The sequence below is a fragment of the Mustela erminea genome, chromosome 8, assembly GCF_009829155.1.
Source record: "Mustela erminea isolate mMusErm1 chromosome 8, mMusErm1.Pri, whole genome shotgun sequence".
Classification (NCBI taxonomy): domain Eukaryota; kingdom Metazoa; phylum Chordata; class Mammalia; order Carnivora; family Mustelidae; genus Mustela; species Mustela erminea.
In genome coordinates, this window is record NC_045621.1 from 49868982 (window position 1) to 49893209 (window position 24228).

The 24228-nt window shown below is 39.7% G+C and overlaps 1 protein-coding gene across 4 annotated transcripts in view; it reads right to left on the minus strand.

Moving 5' to 3' along the window:
* Positions 1-11429, minus strand: part of STAM2 (signal transducing adaptor molecule 2) — a 51730-nt gene extending 40301 nt beyond the window's left edge. For 2 of the 4 annotated variants that reach the window (XM_032355575.1, XM_032355574.1), the window contains exon 1: positions 10278-11415. In XM_032355575.1, coding sequence (XP_032211466.1) covers positions 10278-10317 — 40 coding nt within the window. In that variant the 5' untranslated portion in view covers positions 10318-11415. Of the gene's footprint in view, positions 1-10277 lie in introns of all 4 variants that reach the window. The other 2 variants (XR_004288683.1, XM_032355572.1) reach the window with 2 other exon arrangements.
* Positions 11430-24228: the final 12799 nt, after the last annotated feature.

The following is a 24228-nucleotide window of genomic DNA, read 5'->3' on the forward strand; positions in this document are numbered from 1 at the left end:
AGATCATGACCTGAGCCAAAGGGAGACGCTTAACTAAATGAGCCACCCAGGTGTCCCAACATATCAATATCTTGAGATATGACTAAAGCTATGCTTAGATCTTAAAGGAAAAATTGTCTTTTATATATTAGTAAGAAAAACACCAATTATTTTTATACCTTAAATTATAGTAGGAGTAGAGGAGAAAACCAGAAAAAAAATTTTTTTCAATAGCAGAAATAAACTAGAAAATGGAAAGTAAGTAAATAGAATTCATTTTTGGTATCTAACAAGAAACCACAGCTGACAGCTTTTACTAAAGATATAAAAATGTTCTTTCTTTGGACCAATTCATTATGAACTAAATAATTATTGAAAATGTAGGTGAGCCAAATTTTTCTAGTTTATAAATAAGTCATACGTGTTTAATGATTAAAATAATGATATATACTGGTGCGCCTGGGTACCTCAGTGGGTTAAAGCCTCTACCTTCGGCTTGGGTCATGATCCCAGGGTCCTGGGATCGGGCTCTCTGCTCAGCAGGGAGCCTGCTTCCCTTCCTCTCTCTCTCTGCCTATTTGTGACCTCTGTCTGTCAAATAAATAAATAAACTCTTTTATAAATAAATAAATAAAAATAATGATATATACTTGTTATTAAGTTTCTAAACCACACTTTTGTGTAAATTTGACTAAAATATTTATATTAAAAAATTCAACCCGATAGATAATATTTCACCTCTTTCTATGACTTAATAACAACCAAACTTCTAGCATTCTAGAATATCTGGGTTTAATGTACATTTTCTCATTTACTCCTCCCTCCTCATTTAATGCTTTGGTTTGTTTGGGTATATTTCATCGATGCAAATCTTCAGTTTACTCTGGGGAAAGCAGTAATGTAAATTCTACCTTAAAATACACTGTTCATTATCTTTTTTTTCATACTGTTCATTATCTTCTAAAATGAAAATCAACTTACAGCTCTGAGTACTGAATGGTAGGTAATAATTTAATTAAGAACAACAGTAAGTAATAGCTTCAAACATTTTACATATGCTAAACCACTTACACTTCAATCAACTGAAGTAAGAATTCTCCATTTTAGAGATGAGGAAACAGACACAGAAAGTAACTAGCATAAGGACATACAACTAATAAGTAGTTAAACAGGGACTTCAATGTGGAACATCTGATTCAGGGTTTCCTCCCTAGTTTGAGTATTAAACAAACTGCTGCTTGAGTGCAATTTTTGTTCAAAACTGCTTAAGTAACTCTTCACAACAAGTTAGTTTTCAGTTTCCCTATGTACGAATATTTTACACATACTGAATAGGACAAATGTAAATTCAAGTCCTATCTAAAAAAAAAAGGATCGGGGCACCTGGGTGGCTCAGTGGGTTAAGCCTCTGCCTTCAGCTCAGGTCATGGTCTCAGGGTCCTGGGATCTAGCCCCACATCAGGCTCTCTGCTTAACAGGGAGCCTGCTTCCCCCTCTCTCTCTGCCTGCTGCTCTACCTACTTGTGATCTCTCTCTCTCTCTCTCTCTCTGTGTCAAATAAATAAATAAATAAATGATCATCTAATCTACCTCCACATCATCTAAAAATATAATCTATTTAAGAGCTTCTTGATCTGGTAGAATACAGAAGAGTGACTGACCCTCTTTTGATTTCACACATCATTATTAGAATTTGGGGGGGCATGTAGGACAGTTAGGAAGGAGGGGGAAAACCACATCAATATCATCTTTTACTGCTTTGCAATAATGTAAACCACCTATTAAAAAGGCAAAAGGTATACAAGCAGCCTTTGTATTTCTGCAAGTTCACTTTTTTCCTGGCTGATACTCCCAACATGCTCTCTCTAAACCCACGCCTCACCAACTCCCTCCCAACTCCACAAAATGGGCATGCTCATTTCCACACTCTTACATTGGGGAATAGGGAAGAAGCAAAAATGTAGTAAGCATAATTTTTATTGTAACAGACCTATCAGGAAGCTTCATGTGCAAGATAGCTGGAGAAAAGGAAAAATGAAATCTCCAAAGTAGCTAAAATGTCGAAGATGGAAAATCAAAAGCAATTAGACTGGACAGGCAATCACATGACCTCTGCAAACTGAGGAAATCACCATGCACACTCTGTATGGATCTGTGAGGTACACATACCGCCCATTAAGCACTGAAGACCCGCCTTCTATACTTCTATAATTCTATATAGCCCAAGGTCTCTACATAGTTCACCTTGACTCAGATTATGAGAGATTAAAATGGCTGCCATGCTTAAAAGAGGAGTTGTGAAAATTAAGTGAAAAGAAACATGGATGAAACACTTAAAACTAGATACTTCAAAAAAGAGGTTATTCGTTTGCTTATGATTGATTGACTGACTGACCGATTTTAAGTAAGCAAACTCCACACCCACCATGGGGCTTGAACTCAAAACCCCAAGATCAAGAGTTGTGTGTTCCACTGCTGACTAAGCCAGCCAGGTGCCCCCCAAATAACTTTACTTAAAGGTGTCCAACATCAACAGTCATCAGATAAATACATATTAAAACTACAATGAGATAACACTAGAATAACTAAAATCTTAAAAGTACAGCACTAGGTATTGACAAATTCCTGACATGAAATTGAAGCAATATGAGCTAAAAATAAGTAGATGGGTCGGACACTTCAGAACACTGATTTTCAGAGGGCGTTGTCTGATGTATGTCACACTGACCTTCTTGGGTTCAATCCCTAAACTAAATACAAAGATTTATTCACTATCAAGTGGAGTAACAGAGCCAAGTAAGTCAACAACATAAGAAAAAAAAAAACTTTCCCTTCAACCCTCAAGGGCATAGCACTACTAGGAAAATCAAAACCTGCAGTGCTAGATTTAGGCAGAGCTTTTAGAAGAGAATGTTAGGATACTTCATCCCATGGCACATAAAAGCAAAAGAATCTGCTTCAGATAACAATAAAAAAAATCCCTTTTAGTTCACATAACCTAAATCCTGAGCCTCTACAATTCTCATGTTTCATGTGAAAATAAACAAATGCTTCATGAAAGAATATTTACTGACCAAAGAGTCTGCCAAATTTTAGGCAGAGAGGCAGGCAGAGAGTGAGAGAGGAGGAAGCAGGCTGCCTGCTGAGCAGAGAGCCCGTTGCCAGGACCCTGGGATCATGACCCAAGCCAAAGGTAGAGGCTTTAACCCACTGAGGCACCCAGGCGCACCAGTACATAATAATTCTTAATTCTTTGTCATTTCCCTTCATGTTTTTATAAAAGACCTATTAAATACAACTTCTGTTGTTGCATTAAAAGAGTCAGAACTGTAAATACTTCGGGGCACCTGGGTGGCTCAGTTGTTAAGCATCTGCCTTGGGCTCAGGTCATGATTCCAGGATCTTGGGATCGGCTCCCTGCTCACCGGGGAGCCTGCTTCTCCCTCTCCCACTCCCCCTGCTTGTGTTCCCTCTCTTGCTGTTTCTGCCTGATAAATAAAATCTTTAAAAAAAAAAAAAAGGAACTGTAAATACTTCATGGGATTTCCAGTTTTCAACATTCTTTAACTAGAGAACTCTAAGGAAAATCTTTGAATGCAACAGTGATAGCTGTCACAAACAAGTTTCAATGGTAAAGAAATATTAAGTGTTCCACAGAGTGTCATAGGAGAGGTGCTTATTCTTCAGACATTAGCAGTTATAAGTCCATTAAAAAGTGTTAGAAAGACAAATACCATATGATTTCACTCATATGCGGAATTTAAGAAACAAAAACAGATGAATATATGGAAAGGGGGAAAAGGGGAAAAAAAAGGGACACAAACTATAAGGGACTCTTAACAGAGAACAGAAGGCTGACGGAGGGAGGTGGGTAGGATTCAGGCAAGACGGGTGATGGGTATTAAGGAGGCACTTGTTGGGATGTGCAATGGGTGTGGTATGTAAATCATCAATCACTGAATTCTACTCCTGAAACCAATATTGCACTATATGTTAACTGACTGAAAAAATTAAAAAATAACAATGTTAAGGGTAGTCTAAAAGATGGGAGCAAGATTTTACTCCAAAAGAAGACTTGAAGATGCCAATAAACTAATGTGAACTTCAGTCCTAAAAAGGAAAGTATAGGGGCGCCTGGGTGGCTCAGTGGTTAAGCCGCTGCCTTCGGCTCAGGTCATGATCTCAGGGTCCTGGGATCGAGTCCCGCATCGGGCTCTCTGCTCAGCAGGGAGCCTGCTTCCTCCTCTCTCTCTCTCTCTGCCTGCCTCTCTGCCTACTTGTGATTTCTCTCTGTCAAATAAATAAATAAAATCTTTAAAAAAAAAAAAAAGGAAAGTATAAGGGAAAAGGATGAGCAATACCAAAATGTCTCAGGTTTCTAGAAACAATATTCTCACCAAGTGGGTTTGACAAATGTTGCTGCTTGACATATAACCGATACAGGAAGGCAGACTATGAGCAAAAATATTTTTAGAAACTTTGTGAAAGACAGGGCACCTGGGTGGCTCAGTCAGTTGAGCATCTGACTTTGGCTTAGGTCATGATCTTGAGGTCCTAAGATTGAGCCCTGCGGCTGCTCAGTGGGGAGTCCGCTTGCTTATCCCCTCCCTTTACTCCCTCCCCCCAACTTGTGCCCTCTCAAAGGAATAAACAAAATAAAAAAAAAAAAGGCGGTGCCTGCGTGGCTCATTCGGTTAAGCAACTGCCTTCAGCTCAGGTCGTGATCCCAGAGACCTGGGATCGAGTCCCGCATCAGGCTCCCAGCTCCACAGGGAGTCTGCTTCTCCCTCTGACCTTCTCGCCTCTCATGCTCTCTCTCAAATAAAAAAAAAAAAACAAAAATAGAAACAAACAAAAAAAAAACTTTGTAAAAGACAAAGTGAAAAGCCAAAAGGAGGGGAGAAAGAGGTGGTTAGATCTGGGGAGGCAAGGTAACCAAGGAAAGAAAAAAATGATGGTTAGAATTATAAGTTGTCAAGTCACTGGAGTTTGATGTTCTATACTACATACTATAAATAAGGTCTACTCTTTTTTTTTTTTTTTAAAGATTTTATTTATTTATTTGAGAGAGAGACAGTGAGAGAGAGCATGAGCGAGGAGAAGGTCAGAGGGAGAAGCAGATTTCCCATGGAGCTGGGAGCCCGATGTGGGACTCGATCCCAGGACTCCCGGATCATGACCTGAGCCGAAGGCAGTCGTCCAACCAACTGAGCCACCCAGGGATCCCCAAGGTCTACTCTTTTAACACTCAGAACACCTTTAAGGTTCTTTCTTTTAAACAAAAAAAAAGCAGCATAGAGACACATCCACCCAAGAACACAGCTACAGTATTATCTTGCATATTTACTTGTAGAAAAATAATCCTCTTGCCCTCTTGCCTTATTTTCAAACTATAATCTAAGTAAGCTTAGAACTAATTATTATTAAAAGGAATAAAAACATCTACTTTTAATTATCAACATCATCAGTTCACAGGAAACAAAAATATAAATTACAATGCCTTTATATTAAATGCTAAAAGAGATTCCCTTTTATGATTATACCACTCTGATCCATAAACCTGTATGAAAGAACAAAGTCTAAAAACAGCTAAGACTATGAAAATGAAGGAAAACAAAACAGGGGAACTTGTCCAAGGCCACTGACATTTAAATGTGGTATTGTTGGCAGACTAGACAGAGAACAGTGTAGAAGGACCGAAAGCACAGACACAGGCTTCATATAAGGAATGTACTGTATGAAAGTGTCCCAAAATCATCGGAAAGGACAGACAATTCAGTAGGTAGTGATTAGACAATAAATTATTGTCTACTACAGCTGATTATCTAATCAAATTCCTCCTCAGACCTTGCACAAAGATCAAGTCCAGGTGGATTAAAGACCTAACTGTGAAAATCAAAATGAAAAATATTTCAGAAAAAATATGACAAGATCCTTATAACTTCAGGGTAGAGAAGGCTTTCTTGAAATGAGAAAAATGAAATCAAGAAAGACAGTATCAATGAATTAAAACTTAAATCTTGATGGGACGCCCGGGTGGCTTACTTGTTCAAGCGTCTGTCTTCAGCTCAGGTCATAGTCTCTCAGTCCTGGAACTGAGCGCCACTTGCTCAGCAGGGAGTCAGCTTCTTCCTCTCCCTCTGTGCCTCCCCTCCAGCACCCCTGCATGAGCCTGTGTATTGCACACTCCCGCGCTCTCTCTCTCTCAAATGAATAAATGATATCTTTTTTAAAAATCTTAAATTTTGGGGGGCGCCTGGGTGGCTCAGTCGGCTAAACGTCTGCCTTCAGCTCAGGTCATGATCCCAGGATCCTGGGATGATCTCGGCGTTGGCTCCCTGCTCAGTGGGAAGCCTGCTTCTCCCTCTCCCTCTCCCCCTGTTCCCTCTCTCACTGTCTCACTCTAGCAAATAAATAAAATCTTTAAAAAAAATTTTTTTAAAATCTTAAATTTCTTAATAAAAAACAATAAACTGAGATACATATCTGCAATTCACACAACCAACAGATTAGTAGAGAATGTACAAGGAACTCTAAAATTCAGGAAGACAAAATAATCCAACAGAGTTATAAGTAGAAGTAACAAGCAGGTAACTTATAGAAAAAGAAAACAAAATAACCAAGAAATAAGTAAAAAGATGCTCAACTTGACTAGCAATGAAGCTGAAATGAAAACTGCCCTATTTCACACTCATCAACTTGGCATAGATTTAAAAATATGACACCCAGGGCGCCTGGGTGGCTCAGTGGTTTAAAGCCTCTGCCTTCAGCTCAGGTCATGGTCCTAGGGTCCTGGGATCGAGCCCCACATCGGCCTCTCTGCTCAGTGGGGAGACTGCTTCCTCCTCTCTCTCTGCCTCTCTCTCTGCCTATCTGTGATCTCTGTCTGTCAAATAAATAAATAAAATCTTTAAAAAAAAAAAAAATGACACCCAGTGTTCATAAGGATGATGAACAAGAAAGAACTTTACTGCCACTGCTGGTGGGAGTAAAATCTCCCACAAGCACCTGGAAAGGCAATTCTGCACTAATAATTTGCAAGTTTGCACTATCTATCCTTTAAGTAAGGAATTTTACTTCAAGATATAACTCCTAGGGAATCTCTCACTCATGTAAACAAGAAAACCTGGGTAAGAACTTTCACACACTGTTGTCTAAGGCAAAAACCTGGAAAAAAAACTTCATGTCCATCGGTAGGAGAATTAACAAATAATGTGGTATATTCATACAGTGGAATACCACACCACAACTGTTAAAATTAATGAACTAGAGCTACAAATAACAGAAATAATTCACTAAAATGCTGAATGACAAGATACAAATGACAAAGAATGACACTATTTTTTATGAAATTTAAAAACATGCAAAACAATATATATAGTGTATTTGTGTATGTGTTAATTTTATTATAAAATACAGTTTTATCTTTTTGGAGAGTGTTTAACACTGAGAAAGGAGGAGAAAGAATAGGATTAGGAATAAAACAGGAAAAGAATAGCTGCTAAATGTTCCAAAGAATTTCTACCTATCTTGAATGTTTTCTTAAAAAAGAAAAAAAAAAAGTGTGGCAATGTTAGGCTTGACAGAGTTGGCTAATAGGAAAAGGACTTTATATCATATCCTGTACTTTATGTTAAAATACATCAGTTAGGGTGCCTTGGTGGCTCAGTGGGTTGGGCCGCTGCCTTCGGCTCAGGTCATGATCTCAGGGTCCTGGGATTGAGTCCTGCATCGGGCTCTCTGCTCAGCGGGGAGCCTGCTTCCCTTTCTCTCTCTCTTCCTGCCTCTCTGCCTACTTGTGATCTCTCTCTGTCAAATAAATGAATAAAATCTTTAAAAAAATAAAATAAAATAAAATAAAATACATCAATTAAAATTTTAGTTAAGAATGTGAAGATTTAAGGTTATAAACAAAATACAGAAAGAAATTAACTATTAAAGTGATCACTCTCATCCATAACAAAAAATTTAACTAATTTTTTGCAAAATTTACAGCAACCTCACTGTGTTCAAGAATTGTCTTAAGAGGGGAGCCTGGGTGGCTCAGTGGGTTAAAGCCTCTGCTTTTGGCTCAGGTCATGATCCCAGGGTCCTGGGATGGAGCCCCACGTCCAGCTCTCTGCTCAGCAGGGAACCTGCATCCCCCTCTCTCTCTGCCTGCCTCTCTGCCTACTTGTGATCTTGGTCTGTCAAATAAATAAATACAATCTTAAAAAAGAAAATGTCTTTCGGTACACCTGGGTAGCTCAGTTGGTTAAGCATTCAACTCTTGATTTCAGCTCAGGTCATGATCTCAGGTAGTGAGACTGAGCCCCTAAGCTGGGCTCCACACTGGGTGTGGAGACTGCTTCGGGTTCTCTCTCTCTCCTCCCCCTCTGCCCCTCCCCCACCGCTCTCACAAACTCAAATAAATCTTTTCTTTTTTAAGAAGTCTCCTTTCAAGATAAAACTTCACACTTCAATCCACTGTGTCATTAAGTGTTTTATAGAGGTAGAATTTGAGCTCAGCTTTGTGGGGCACAAGTTAGTATAAGGAAGGCAATACTAAGGTTGTTGAAAAAAGAAAAAGGATATCGGTAATAGAAAATGGCACAAAGGCAGAAAATACCACCCCCTCCCCCCCACAAAAAAGGTTGTCTGGCTTGAGTAGGGAGAAAAAAGATGTGCAAGTCACAACTGAGCTAGAGTTGGGGAGAGAAAAGCCAAGTCGTGACCTGGGAAGCAATGTAATGACACTGGAAAAACTGGCATAAAATATAAGAAAATGACATCTTCCTTTTTAATATTATCTTCTCAGTCTTCTTACTGTAGCTCTGTCCCTCGTATTTCACCTTCTCTTGAAATCTCTCAGAATGGCTGCCCCAACCAAGCTCCACCTCAAGAACCCTATACAACCACTTTAAGATGTGGAGGTAGGGGAGGATGGTGGGAGATATGTGGATGTGTTTTATTATTTTTTTTTAAGATTTTATTTATTTATTTGACAGAGAGAAATCACAAGCAAGCAGAGAGGCAGGCAGGGGCGGGGTGGGCGGGGTGGGCAGCTGGGGGAGCAGGCTCCTGGCTGAGCAGAGAGCCTGATGCGGGACTCTATCCCAGGACGCTGAGATCATGACCTGAGCCAAAGGCAGGGGCTTTAACCCACTGAGCCACCCAGCTGCCCCGATATGTTTTATTTTTTTGCTTGACACAGCTTCAAAGGAATTTTACTGAACAAAAATCCAGATTTGAAGAAATCAAATAAAATACTTGAAGAGCTCACATTGCTAACATACCCTTCAGGGTTTGTACGATCTGACTCCAAGAAAAAACAGGAACCTGTTGGAGATCCTTACTTCCTAGGCTTTGGCTTGCTTCCATTTGACAAGTCGTATACCATCAACAACTTAGGAATGCCTTTGTAGACATCTTGACCCACTACAGCTGTGACTGGTGGCATTGCCAATGAAATAATCCATACACGGCAGTGTTTTCTGTTTGAACAGTAGTGCCTCCTTTCCTCCCGTAATATTAAACTGGGATCCACTACGCCATGCAGGGACTTTAGGAATCACTGAGGGGAAGGCCAGTTTATTTTACTGTCCTTCTAGTGCCCAAAGTAAGTTCGCATACCCTAACATCTTTTCTCTCATTCCACGGTCACTCAAAACATCATCGCTCTTACAACTCCAACAAATAAAACAGCAGTTCTAAACTGTTTTGAGATCCTAGAGCTTTTTCATGCCCTAAGACAGAACATCTCGGAGCACTTGCGCCATCCAGGGATACAGAGTCACACTTCAAACCATTGTGAGTAAATCCTGAATCTGTGCTAACCGAGCTTGGACGCGTTTGTAGAGGAGCGAGGTGAAAGAGGGTTTTCCTATCGAATGGAGGCAAGTCGGGGTCTCTCGTGTTGGGCTGCCTCAGACAGGAGGGTCTTTCCACCGCTGCATCATCTACAAGTTGGCGGGGCGGGGGGCTGATGAACCAACTGTAGACGGAGCAGGAAGTTTGTATCATCAACTCCGCGATTGCTTACTTGGTCCAGTCCCCGGCGAGCCACAGGCTCTTCCCTATTCCTACGCTCGGCGAGGAGAAGAATCTTCTTTCCGGGATTCCAACCTCAGGTGTGCAAGAGGCACTCCCCAGGCCGCTAGCGACGCGTCAAGGAATCCCCCCGAAAACTCCGGGCGGCGAGGCAGCGGCGCCGCCCCCTTCTCTCCCTTAGCTCGGCTTTCCAGTCCCCGGAGTCGCCGCCGCCCACTTTCTAGCACAACAAACAGCGGCGGCGGTCCGAGCCCGTGCCCAGCACTTACCCACGTCCTGCTCGAAGGGGTTAGCGGTGAACAGAGGCATCTTGCCGTCCCCGAGCCCTAATCGCTGCGGTCTGGCTGTAGCGCGGCCGCCGTTCCAGCTTGGGTGACCCGCGGCCGGCGCTTCCTAGACGGCTCCGCTCCGACCGCGTCTTCGCACTTCCGCCCCAGCACCTGCCCGGCTCCCGCCTGACGGGCCACTCCGGGTCCGCACTTCACGCCGCGTTCCGACCTAATTCTCTTCCCCGGACGAGCTCCGCCGGCGTGCGGATCCTCTCAGCCCTCCTGTCGCCGCCGCCTCCCGGGAAAAGGCAGCAGCCCTTGTCGCCGTGTTCCGTGAGGGGTCAGGCGGCCGCCGCGGCCACCTTTCCTTCGCTAGGACCCCGGCAAGCCACGGAGCAGGGGACCTTCGGGGCCGGAAGTTGTCGTTCCTAGAACTGGGAGACCCTAAAAGCCCGGAAGCCACCGTGCGGGCGGCGGCACTGAAGGGGCGCGGTCGTGCGGGGTGTTCCGCGTTCAGAGGATCTAATTCTCGCTCACTTAATTCGTTCCTAAACTCGCAGCCTAATCCCTCGAGGGCGGACCAGTGGCTGCGTTGCGTCACAGTCCCGTTGCCCCGGGAACGGATGGAGTCTCGGCTTCTGACCCCTGCTGGAATAACCACCCTGGAAAGCAGTGGTCGAAGTACCTATAGCTCTGTGGGGATTTCCTAACTGTTCGCTCTCCGTCATGTTTTCGCCCTGAAAACACTGCTCGACTCTGGGGTTCCAAAGACGAGTGAGGCACACACTTCCTACCTTCAAGTCCCTGACAGTCCTTTAGGGCCAGTGTAGCATGAGCAAGACCGTGTATAACGATCCTGATAGGAGACACAAATGAAGTTTCCGTAGGACCCAGCCAGTTATTTCCGTGAATAGGAAGTGCAGGTGCACTTCCCAACCACAGACTTCCCTACCCCTCTTAACCCCGCCCCCTGCTTGCTTTATCTATAGCAGTTACCGCTTCCTAAACTTAACTGTCCTGTTTCCTGTCTCCTCGTTCGCATAGAAACTCCGTGACCAGTTTTGTTCACTGCTTTATCTCCAGCATCCCAAGGAGTGTCTGGCAAGTGGTAGGTGCTCAGTAAATACTTTCCCCGTGTAGTTACGACTGTCCAGCTGGACAACACACATCCAAAGATGGCAGCTGCTAGTGAACGTGAGTCATTTGCGGAAGTCTGGGCCCTACGAGAACTTACAGTGTTTCAACAATTTTTAAATGTTAAGAATTATTTCCACATTTCAACAATGGGTCAAATAAAAGCATTTGCAACCACAGAACCCTTACACATAAAATAGTTCAGAAAGGTGATTGCATGTTCTATGAAGCTGGTCCACAAATGAGAAAGATTTGCAGGTGAAGGGAAATGGTTTTCCAAAAGTTACGTTTGGAGACTTCCTAGGATTAAGACTTACAGTTGGAATGGAAAACAGGACTAAATAAAGAGGAAACAGATTGGGAAGAGCTTTCAAGAAGCAAAAATATTTTAATTTCAGTATATAAGGCCCTAAATACTCATTTAAAGATTTTGAGTAGCAGAGTAACATAGTTAAAAAAAAAAAAAAAGTAGCTGGATAGTAATCTGACATCAGTGGGCACATGTTTTGAAGTAGCAGAATCTCAGAACAGTTCAGCAGGTTATTGCAGCGCTTGAAAGCCATTAAAAGGAATATAGTAGAAGAGTGCATACTAAGAACAAAAGGCTGAGGATTAGCCTTTGGAAGGTATTCCCATTTTAAAGATTTTATTTTATTTATTTGACAGACAGAAATCACAAGTAGGCAGAGAGGCAGGCAGAGAGAGTGGGGGTGGGGAGCAGGCTCCCCACTGAGCAGAGAGCCAATGTGGGGCTCCATCCCAGGACCCTGGGATCATGACCTGAGCCGAAGGCAGAGGCTTTAACCCACTGAGCCACCCAGGTGCCTCAAGTATTCACATTTTAAAGACATTTCTCACCTTGAATGCCAAGCATACTCAAGAATCTAAGTATTTACTTTTCTCCGTGTGTACTCAGCCTCTTGGTGAGTTTGTCCAATTAGCAAATTTCTTAATAGTCCCTAAGAGCCAGATTCTGTTAGAAACAAGAGGATACAGAGATTGTTCATTGCAACTTCCCCTGATGAAGTTATTGAAGAATTAAAAGATACGTCAATGGCAGCTCACAAATTCTGCCATGTGAAGAAATACAGCTTTTATATTTTTCTGTGATAAACATCTTTTGGGCCCCTATAACAGGGGCTCCCTGATAACAGAAAATAATCTTATCAAGTTCAGTTCAGTTCAGTTCTTGGTTATTTTGGATTTACACTCAACAGATCTACAATATCCTTATCTCAGAGCACATTCCCTAAACACAGACCAAGATCCATCCCCAGCCACGTATGTTCTTCCAATTCTGCCAGTATGTGTTTGGTGAATAATCTTTTATATTCCAAAACAGGGACAGTGCTTCCCCAGTAAGGCCATGATGGAAGTTGACCCTAGTTATTGGCTTAGAAACACTGGAGATAGTTGTGGCAAATCTTAAGGGAATCTAGCCTCTTGGAAGGCATTTTTCTCCAGTGAGACTTCTGCATGGTTTTCAAAGGGAGGTCACTATCCTACAGCAAGGGCAAGTGTACCTTGTCCAGAGGATTGAGGTAAATCTATCAGCTCAATGTTCTCAAGAGTTTCCACCATGATATCTCCATCCTAGATCTCAAGGTCTCATGAGTCTCCCTTCCCGGCCCTGACTTTAATTTAGGAAACATGCTGTGGGTTATGAATTCAAACTTCTAATTTCACTACTCTCACAGTCAGGACCTGAGTTTGATTTCTTTTTGTTTAAACTATAATCTGTCTCTGTGGCTACAGTAAATAAAGCTCTTGCATTCTCTCTCACTTTTTTATTTTTTCCTTTGTGTTTTAGTTTAGATAATCTCTCTTTCTCTTTCTGATGAATGGTACATGAATGGTTTAGTCTTTTTTTTTATTAATTTCTAAAGTATTTTGTTTGAGTTTTAAAATTTTTTTTTATTTTGGAATAATTTTAGATTTACAGAGAAGTTACAAAGATAGTGCAGAGAGTTCTCACTTGCCTTTCACTCTGTTTCTCCCATTGTTAAGATCTTATAGTTCCATGAAATATTTGCAAAGCTAAAAAAACCAATATTGACTCATTGCCATTAACTAAACTCTAAACTTTATTTGGATTTTACCAATGTTTACATTACGTCCTCTTTTTTCCCAGGGATCCAATCCAGCTGTGTCAAGGTTCTCTAAGACCACCCCCAAGTTTAATGATTTGCCAGGACTCAGGAATCAGCATATAGTCATCCTCATGACTATGATTTATTACAGTGAAAGGATACAAAACAAAATCAGCAAAATCTGGGGTAAAGTCCAGAATTACAAGCTTCCAAGAGTCCTGTCTCAGTGAAGTCACACAGGACATGTTTAATTTCTTTAGGAACAAGTTGTGATAACTAGAACTGTTGTCTGCCAGTAAGCTCACTGCAGATTCAGTGCCTAGGATTTCTATTAAGAGCTAGTCACACAGGTACCTTCTAGCTAACAAGCACCCAAATTTCTAGACTCTCAGAGGAAAAGCAAAAAAGTGTTTTTTTACTGAACTGTATTGTTTGTATGAACAGTTTAGGCACCATGAACCATTCTTATAAGGGAATTGTGGGAACTCTCCCAAAATCTAAGTTCCCAGACACCAGTCAAGGGCCAGCCAGGCAAACAGGCCTTTCTAAGGACAGCAATCTCAAGACTGCTTTGTTAACTTTTTATTTTTTTAAAGATTTTATTTATTTTTGTGTGAGAAAGAGAGCAGGCATGATTGGGGTAGGAGCAAAGGGAGAAGTAGGCTCCACACTGGGCAAAGAGTCTGATGCAGAACTCGATCCCAGGACCCCAGGGTCATGACTGGAGCTGAAGGCAGATGCCCAACTGACTAAGCCACCCAGGCATTTCTGTTAACTCTTTTCTGCATACCAAGGTAGTACATTTCATTTAGTTGTCATGTCTCCCTAGTCTCCTCTGATTTGTAGCAATTTCTTAGTCTTGTTTTTCATGACCTTGATAGCCTTGATCAGATATCCTATAGACTGTCCCCAAATCTAGATTTGTCTGATGACTTTTTCATGCTTTGATGGGTGTTACGGGGTTTGGAAAGGTGTCCTCATCACATCATTGTAGGGGGTACAAGATAGTCACATGATTTCTGGTGATGGTAACTGTTCAGCATTTCCATTTTATAGTTAATGTTTTCCCTTTCCCTACTCCAAGGAAGCAGGTTCTGAGTCTAAGCCATCCTCAAAGGGAAGGGAGGGAATTAAGCTTTATCTTCCATGTCCCTTTGATATGCCCCTATTCTTTTTTTTTTTTTTTTGAGCATTTCTTTACTTTCTGGTATCATAATGCTTCAGTCTCACTTTGTATTTTCTCTGTCTCAGTCTTAGAATGAAACATTTCTCAAAGGAACCTTGGTTTTGAAAGTCTCTTTAAAGGCTGCTATGGGTGGTTTCTAGGTTTCGTGCTATGCCTTGAGTAGATAGCTGGCTAACATGAGCTTGTCATTTCCTTCCTGTAACACATTAATAATAAGTAGGACCAACCAACCAACTCTACAGTTCTTAGAGTTGTCCTTATCTTTCTCAAATGCTAAAGCTATTATAAAAGCCAGTGCATGCCATTCTACCTATACTTCCCCCAAGTTTACCATGGTCTTAGTAATTATGATGGTACAGAAGTAGTTTTCAAATTTTGCATCCATGAGAACCAGTGGGAGGGTTTGTTAAAAACACTAATTGCTGGACCTCATTCTATAGTTTCTGATTTAGTAAGTCTTTTGCGAAACACAGCCTAACCCCTAACTGGTCAAATGTAGAATCTCCCACTACATACCTATTTTCTTCAGTTTTTTTTCTTTTACTAAGCATATCATGTCTGGCTTTCAACCAATAATTACAAGGCATACTGAAAGACAAAAACCAACATGAAACAGCAGAAAGAGCAAGCATCATAACCAGACTCAGATATGGCAGAGATGTCAGACATTTCTTAAACTCACAGATTCTTCAGCCATGTCCAGTCCACTGATGAACGCATTAAAAACATTCTTCATTTCCTTTACAGTATTTTCTTTTTAAATATTTTATTTATTTATTTGACAGAGAGAGAGAGATCACAAGTAGCAGAGAGGCAGGCAGAGAGAGAGGGAGGAAGCAGGCTCCTGCTGAGCAGAGAGCCCGATGCGGGGCTGGATCCCAGGACCCTGGGATCATGACCTGAGCCGAAGGTAGAGGCTTAATCCACTGAGCCACCCAGGCGCCCCCCTTTACAGTATTTTCAATATTAATTAGTATTGCCTCTTGATTTTTTCTTAGGGTTTCCATCTCTCTGATTAGTTACCCATTAGATTTTTTTTTAAGTTGAATTATCGATGACATATTAGATTTAGGTGTATACACAGTGATTTGACAATTACAGTTGACCTTTGAATAACATGGGGATTGGGGGTGCTAACACCCTGCACAGTCAAAAATCCACAAATAACTTTTGACTCCTCCAAAACTTAGCTGCTAATCGCCTACTGTTGACCAAAAGCCTTAACAATAACATAAACAGTTAACACATTTTAAATTTTATATGTATTATGTACTGTATTCTTTTTTTTTTTTTTTAAAGATTTATTTATTTATTTATTTGACAGAGAGATCACAAGTAGACAGGGAGGCAGGCAGAGAGAGAGAGAGAGAGAGAGAGAGAAGCAGGCTCCCTGCTGAGCAGAGAGCCCGATGCGGGACTTGATCCCAGGACCCCGAGATCATGACCTGAGCCGAAGGCAGCGGCTTAACCCACTGAGCCACCCAGGCGCCCCTATGTACTGTATTCTGACAATAAAGCTAGAGAAGAGAAAATGCTATTAATAAAATCATAAAGAAAATGGGCACCTGAGTGGCCCAGTTGGTTAAGCATCTGCCTTTGGCTCAGGTCATGGTCCCAGTATCCTGGGATTGAGCCCCATATCAGGCTCCCTGCTCAGCAGAGAGTCTGCTTCTCCCTCCACCTCTCCCTCTTGGCTTGTGCTCTCTCTGTCACACTTACTCCCTTTCTCTCAAATAAATAACTAAAATCTTTAAAAAAAAAATAAAATCATAAAATAAAATAAATTTACAGTACTGTAGAAAAGTCTGCATGTAAGTGGAACTGTGCAGTTCAACTTATGTTGTTCAAGGATCAACTGTATATCCATTACAAAATGCTGACCACTAGATGTGTAGTTACCATCTAATTTCCCATCTGTTCTTACATGTTGTATACTTTTTCCATTAGCACCTTTAGTATATTAATATAATTAATTTAAATCCTGGTATCATTATTCTAATATCCCTGCCATATCTGAGTTTAGTACTGATGCCTGTTTATCTAGCTAGGGGTTAGGCTGTGTTTACTGTTGGCTGTAACTATAGGTATCAGAGACTAAATTTTCTCTAATGTCCTTGTGTCTCCCCTATTGTATTTGGGTTCCTGACAGAATCAGTAGTTTTAGATATGTATATATGTGTGTATGTATGTATATATGTATGTATAATTGACATATGACATTATATTAGTTTCAGGTATACAACATAGTGATTCCACATTTGTGTACATTGCAAAACAGTCACCATAATAAATCTAGTTAATATCTGTCACCATACAAATTTAGAACATTTTTTTTGTGACAAGAAATATTTTAAGATTTGCTTTCTTTGTAGTTTTCAAATTTACAGTACAATATTACTGATTATAGTCATCATGCTGTATATTACATCCCCATGACTTATCTATTGTATAATGGGAATTTTATACCTCTTGATCCCTTTCATCCTACCTTGCCTGTCCCCTGCAACTACCAATCAATCTATTCTCTGAGTTTTGTTTTGTATATTAGTTTGTTTTGCTTTTTTAGATCCCATATTTAAATAAAATCTGTGGTATTTGTCTTTCTCTTTCTGACTTATTTCACTTGGTGTAATACCCTCCAGGTCCATCCATGTCGTCACAAACATGTGGCTGTGTTTCTATGGCTAAGTAGTATTTCATTGTGTATGTATATATATATATACATATATATATATACATATAAAATATATAAAATAATTATATATATTTTATATATATGTTTATATATATATTTTGGATATTAACTGCTTATCAGATATGGTTGAGTAGTATTTCATTGTATATATATATTTTGGATATTAACTGCTTATCAGATATTTCCTTTGTAATTATCTTCTCCCATTGAGTAGACTACCTTTCTATTTTGTTGATGGTTTTCTTTACTGTGCAGAAGCTTTTTAGTTCAATGCAGTACCATTTGGGTTTTTTTGCTATTGTTGCCATTGCCCTTAGAGTCAGATCCAGAAAATATCCCAAGAGTGATGTCAAGGAGCATTCTGCCTAAGTCTTCTTCTAGGAGTTCTATGGTTTCTGGACTTAAATTCAAGTGTTTAATCCATTTTGAGTCAATTTTTGTATATGGTGTAAGATAGTGGTTCAGTTTCATTCTTTTGCATGTGGATGTCCAGTTTTCCCAGTACCATTTATTGATGAGACTGTCCTTTTCCCATTGTATATTCTTACCTCTTTTGTCATAAATTAATTGACCATATATGCTTGGGTCTATTTCTGCACTCTTTTATATATATATATATATATCTTTATTCTATTCCATTGATGGTATATGTCTGCTTTTATGCTAATACCATAGTGTTTTGATACCATAGGTTTGTAATATAGTTTGAAATCAAGGACTTGAGAGACTTCCTCTTCTTCTTTTTTATTTTCTTTAAAGTAGGCTCTATACCCACTGTAGAGCCCAATGCAGGGCATGAAGTCATGACCCTGTGATCAAGACCTGAGCTGAAATCAGGAGTCAAACACTCCACCACCTGAGCGGTTTTGTTTTGTTTTGTTTGAGAGACTTCTTTTTTTAATATATATATATATTTTATTTATTTATTTGAGAGAGAGAGAGAGAGAGAGAACATGGACAAGGAGGAGGGGCATAGGGAAAGGGAGAAGCAGACTCCCTGCTGAGCAGGGAAACCCAATATGGGGCTCGATCCCAGTACCCTGAAATCATGACCTGAGCCGAAGGCAGGTGCTTAACCGACTGAGCTACCCAAGTGCCCCCCCAAAGACTTCTTAAATAAGGTCTGAGGTGTGTAGTTCTTTCCACTATAGTCCACTGTTTTATTGGAGCCCTCTTCATGTGAGGTCCTGGGCGAGAACAATTCTATAGTCCTATGATTAGGTCTCAGTCTTTATTGAGCTTGTGCCTCTGGGCTATGACCGTCACACAAACTTCACGGGTTTGCCCCTTCCCCTCTAGGTAAGACAGGAAGGCTAGAGGATATTTGGGTATTTCCCTTTCCCCCCGGGTAGGTAGGCTTTTGTAAAACCCTAGTTGATTAGGCTCTCATAAAATAGTTTCTCTGCAGGTCAGGCTTCATTAAGAAGAGAATGTTTGTTCATGACTTCTTTCAGAACAGCTACATGTCCCCTCCTCCAGCCAGAAACACCAGGGCATTTTGTCATATTTTCACTGTGGAAACATGGTAGGCCTCCTGGAGGTAACACACAAAAATGTGTGCCCTTTCCCCATTGCCTGGTTCCTTCTTAAGTTTTTAACCCTCAGATTTGTCCACATTGAGCTTCCAGTAATTCCTCAGTGACAGATTAGCTTTCCCTACCCTAGCACTGGTTTTCCTAATTTCTGCTCCAGTAAGTTGTGATTCTTTATATCTGTTTATCTGTCTCCAATTTTGAGGCAAGCTGTTTACCCTGTGTCCTCAGTTCTCTGATGGATCTAAGAATTGCTGATTTTCAGCTCGGCTTTTTTCCCTTGTCATGTGGATGGGAGTGACTATTTCTTTTTTTTTTTTTTAAGTTTTTTTTAATTTTAATTCCAGTATAGTTAACATACAGTGTTATCTTAGTTTCAGGAGTACAGCATAGTGATTCAACAGTTCATGCATTACTCAGTGCATCAGGATTAGTGTATTCTTAAGAATTTTTTTTTAAGATTTTATTTATTTATTTGATAGAGACACAGTGAGAGAGGGAATACAGGCAGGGGGAATGGGGGAGAGAGAAGCAGGCTTCCAACTGAGCCCGATGTGGGGCTCGATCCCAGGACCCCGGGATCATGACCTGAGCCGAAAGCAGAGGCTTTAACTCACTGAGCCATCCAGGCGCCCCCAGGATTAGTGTATTCTTAAGCACCTTCACCTGCTTCACCCATCTCCCCTCTGGCAACCATCAGTTTGTTCTCTATAGTTAGAGTCAGTTTCTTGGTTTCTCTCTCTCTATCCTTTGCTTGTTTGTTTTGTTTCTTAAATTCCACATATAAATGAAATCATATGGTATTTGTTTTTCTCTGACTCACTGATTTCACTTAACATTATACTGTCTAGATCCATCTATGTTGTAGCAAATAGAAGATTTCATTGTTTTTTATGGCTGAATAATATTCCATTGTATATATGTACACCACATCTTACTTATCCATGCATCTACTGTTGGACATTTGGGTTGCTTCCATAATTTGGCTATTGTAAATAATACTGCAATAAACAAAGAGTGCATGTATTCCTTTAAATTAGTGTTTTTGTATTTTTTGGATAAATACTTACTAGTGTGATTACTGGATCATGGTTTGGTTCTATTTTTAACTTTCTGAAGAATTGTCATACTGTTTTCCATAGTGGCTGCACCAGTTTGCGCTCCCACAAACAGTGCACTAGGGTTCCTTTTCTCCACATTATTGCCCACACTTGTTGTTTCTTGTGTTTTTCATTCCAGCCATTCTGACAGGTGTCAGGTGATATTTCACAGTGGTTTTGATTTGCATTTTCCTGATAATGAGTGATGCTGAGCATCTTTTCTTGTCTATATTGGCCATCTGTATGTCTTCTTTGGAGAAATGTCTTTTCATGTCTTCTGCCCATTTTTGAATTGGATTATTTGTTTTGTGTGTGTGTGTTGAGTTGTATCAATTTTCTATGTATTTTGGATACTAACACTTTAACAGATATGTCATTTGTAAATATATTCTCCCATTGAGTAGGCTGCCTTTTTGTTTTGTTGATTGTTTTCTTTGCTGTGCAGAAAGAAGCTTTTTATTTTGATGTAGTCCCAATAGCTTATTTTTGCTTTTGTTTTCCTTGCCTCAGGAGACATATCTAGAAAAATGTTTTTAAAGTTAATGTCAGAGAAATTACTGCCTATGTTTTCCTCTAAGATTTTTATGGTTTCAGGTCTCACATTTAGGTCTTTAATCTATTTTGACTTCATTTTTGTGTATGGTATAAGAAAGTGGTCCAGCTTTATACTTTGGCATATAGCTGCCTGGTTTTCCCAATAGCATTTGTTGAAGAGAGTATCTTTTTCCCACTACATATTCTTTCCTCCTTTGCCGAAGATTAATTGACCATATAATTGGGGTTTATTTCTGGGTTTTCTCTTCTGTTCTATTGATCAATGTGTCTATCTTTGTGCCAGCACTGTAATATTCTGTACTGTTTCAAAACTTGAAGTCTGGATAATAGCTCCAGTTTTGTTTTTCTTTTTCAAGATTGCTTTGGCTATTCAGGGTCTTTTGTGGTTCCATATGAATTTTAGGATTATTTGCTCGAGTTCTGTGAGAAACACTGTTGGTGTTTTGATAGGGATTGTATTAAAGTGTAGATTGCTTTGGGCAGTATAGACATCTTAACAATATCTGTTCTTCCAATCCATAAGCATGGGATTTCTTTCCACTTCTTTGTGTCATCTTCAATTCTTTCACTGTTTTATAGCATTCAGAATACAAGTCTTTCACTTCTTCGGTTAAGTTTTTTTCTAGGTTTTTTATTATTTTTGGTGGAATTGCAAAGGGGATTGTTTTCTTAATTTCAACTTCTGCTGCTTCATTATTAGTGTGTGGAAATACAACAGATTTCTGAACAATGATTTTGTGTCCTGCAGCTTTACTGAATTCATTTATCAGTGCTAGTAGTTCTTTGGCAGAATCTTTAGTGTTTTCTGTATGTAGTATCGTGTCATCTGTAAATGAGTTGTAAATGTAGTGAAAGGTTTACTTCTTCCTTACCAATTTGAATGCTTTTTTTTTTTTTTTTTTTTTGTCTGACTGCCTTGGCTAAGACTTCCAGTACTGTGTTGAAGAAAGTGAATAAAAATGGTGAGAGTGAACATCCTTATCTTGTTCCTAGCCTTAGGAGAAAGCTTGCAGATTTCCCCCATTGAGTATGATGTTTACTATAGGTTTTTCATCGATAGCCTTTATTATGTTGAGGTATGCCTCCTCTAAATCTATTTTATTGAGACTTTTGTTTGTTTGTTTGTTTGTTTTCTTTGTTTTGTTGTTAAGTAAGCTCTACTTTCCAAAGGAGGACTTGTGTTCTGGAGTCCAAGATCAAGAGTCACATGCTCTACCAGGCAGGCACCCCCTACAGTGGTTTTTTTTTTTAATCATGAATTGATGTACTTTGTCACATGCTTTTTCTACATCTATCAAAATGATCATTTCATTTTTATCCTTCCTTTTAATGATGAGACGTATCATGTTGATTGATTTGAGAATATTGAACCAAACTCTCATCCTGTGAATAAATTCCACTTGATTGTGGTGAATGATGTTTTAAATGTATTGTTGGATTCAGTTTGCTAGTAGCTTGTTGAGGATTTTTGCATCTATGTTCATCAGAGATGTTGGCCTGTAATTCTTTTTTGTGGTGTCTTTATCTGATTTTGGTATCAGGGTGATTCTGGTCTCATAGGATGAATTTGGAAGCTTTCCTTTTTTTTTTTTTTCCTTTTTCTTGGAATAGTCCAAAAACAATAGGTATCTTCTTCTTTAAATATTTGATAGAATTCACCTGTGAAGCAGTCTGGTCCTGGGCTTCTGCTTGTTGGGGGTTTTTTGATTGCTGATTGAATTTCATTGCTGGTAATGTCTGTTCAAATTTTCTATTACTTCCTGATTCAGTGTTGGGATATTATACACATCTAGGAATGTATCCATTCCTTCTAGGTTGTCCAATTTGTTAGCATATAATTTTTCATCATATTCTCTTATAATCCTTTGTATTTCTGTAATATCAGTTATTTCTCCTCTTTCATTTCTGATTTTGTTTATTTGAGTCCTCTCTTTCTTTCTCTCTGGGTCTGAGTAGAGGTTTATCAATTTTCTTGATCTTTTTAAAGAACCAGCTTTTGGTCTCACTGACCTGTTCCTTTGATTTTTAGTTTCTGTTTCATTTATTTTTGCTCTAGTCTTAGTATTTCCTTCCTTCTGCTGGTTTGGGGTTTTGTGTAATGTTCTTTTTCTAGATCTTTGAGGTTTAAGGTTAGGTAGTTTGAGAGCTTTTTGCTTCTTGAGGTTGACCTGTATTGCTGTGAGACTCCCTCTTAAATCTGCTTTTGCTGCATCCCAAAGATTTTGGGTCATTGTATTTTCATTTTCACGTATTTCCATGTAATTTTTGATTTCTTGATTGACCCATTCATTGTTTAGTAGCATCTTATCTAACTCCATGTATTGGTCTCTTTCCGGTTTTTTTCTGGTGGTTTATTTCTGGTTTTATATTGGTGTGGTTGGAAATGATGTATGGAATGACTTCAATCTTTTTTTTTTTAAGATTTATTTATTTATTTATTTATTTGTCAGAGAGAGTGAGTGAGTGAGTGAGCAGGCAGAGTGGCAGGCAAAGGCAGAGAGAGAAGCAGGCTCCCTGCAGAGCAAGGAGCCTGATACAGGACTCAATTCCAGGACCCTGGGATCATGACCTGAGCTGAAGGGAGCAGCTTAACCTATTGAGCCACCCAGCCATCCCTGGAATGACATCAATCTTTTTGAATTTGTTGAGACTTGTTTTTTGGCCTAATAGGTGGCCTATTCTGGAGATTGTCCCATGTGCACTTGAAAAGAATGTATATTCTGCTGTTTTAGGATGGAGTGTTCTGAATATATCCATTAAATCCATCTGGTCCAGTGTGTCATTCCAAGCCACTCTCCCCATGTTGATTTTCTGTTTGGATGATCAGTGTAAGTGGGGTGTTAAAGTCCCCTACTATTACATCTGAAACTAATGATGTACGTATGTTGGCTAATTGAATTTAAATTAAAAAATTAAAGTCCCCTACTATTATTGCATTGTTATTAATTAGTTCCTTTATGTTTGTCATGAACAGTTTTTGGTATTGGGTGTTCCCATGTGGGGTTCATAAATATTTGCAGTTGTTATATCTTCTTGTTGGATTGTCCCCTTTATTATTATATGATATTATTCTTTGCCTCTTGTTACAGTCTTTATTTTAAAGTATATTTTGTTCCAAGACTCTTAACTATAGGAAACAAACTGAGGGCTGCTGGAAGGGAGGTGGGTAGGGGATGAGCTAAATGGGTGATGGTAATTAAGGAGGGCACTTGTGATGAACACTAGGTGTTATATGTAAGTGATGAATCAGTAAATTCTACTCCTGAAACCAATATCACACTGTATGTTAACTAAATAGAATCTAAATAAAAACTTGAAACAAGGGCGCTCCGATGGCTCAGTCAGTGAAGCATCTGCCTTCGGGTCAGGTCCTGATCCCAGGATCCTGCTGGGATTGAGCCCTGCTTTGGGCTCCCTGCTCAACAGGGAGTCTCTTCTCCCTCTCCCTCTGATTCTCCCCTGCTCCGGCTCTCTCTCTCTCAAATAAATAAGACAAAATCTTTAAAAAAGACAAACTAGGAAAATAAATAAATAAATAAATAAATAAATAAATAAATAAATAAATTCTATATTGTCTGATATAGGTATTGCTACCTTGGTTTTCCTTTGACATGCATTTGCATGATAAATATTTCTTTATTCATCTCACTTTCAATTTA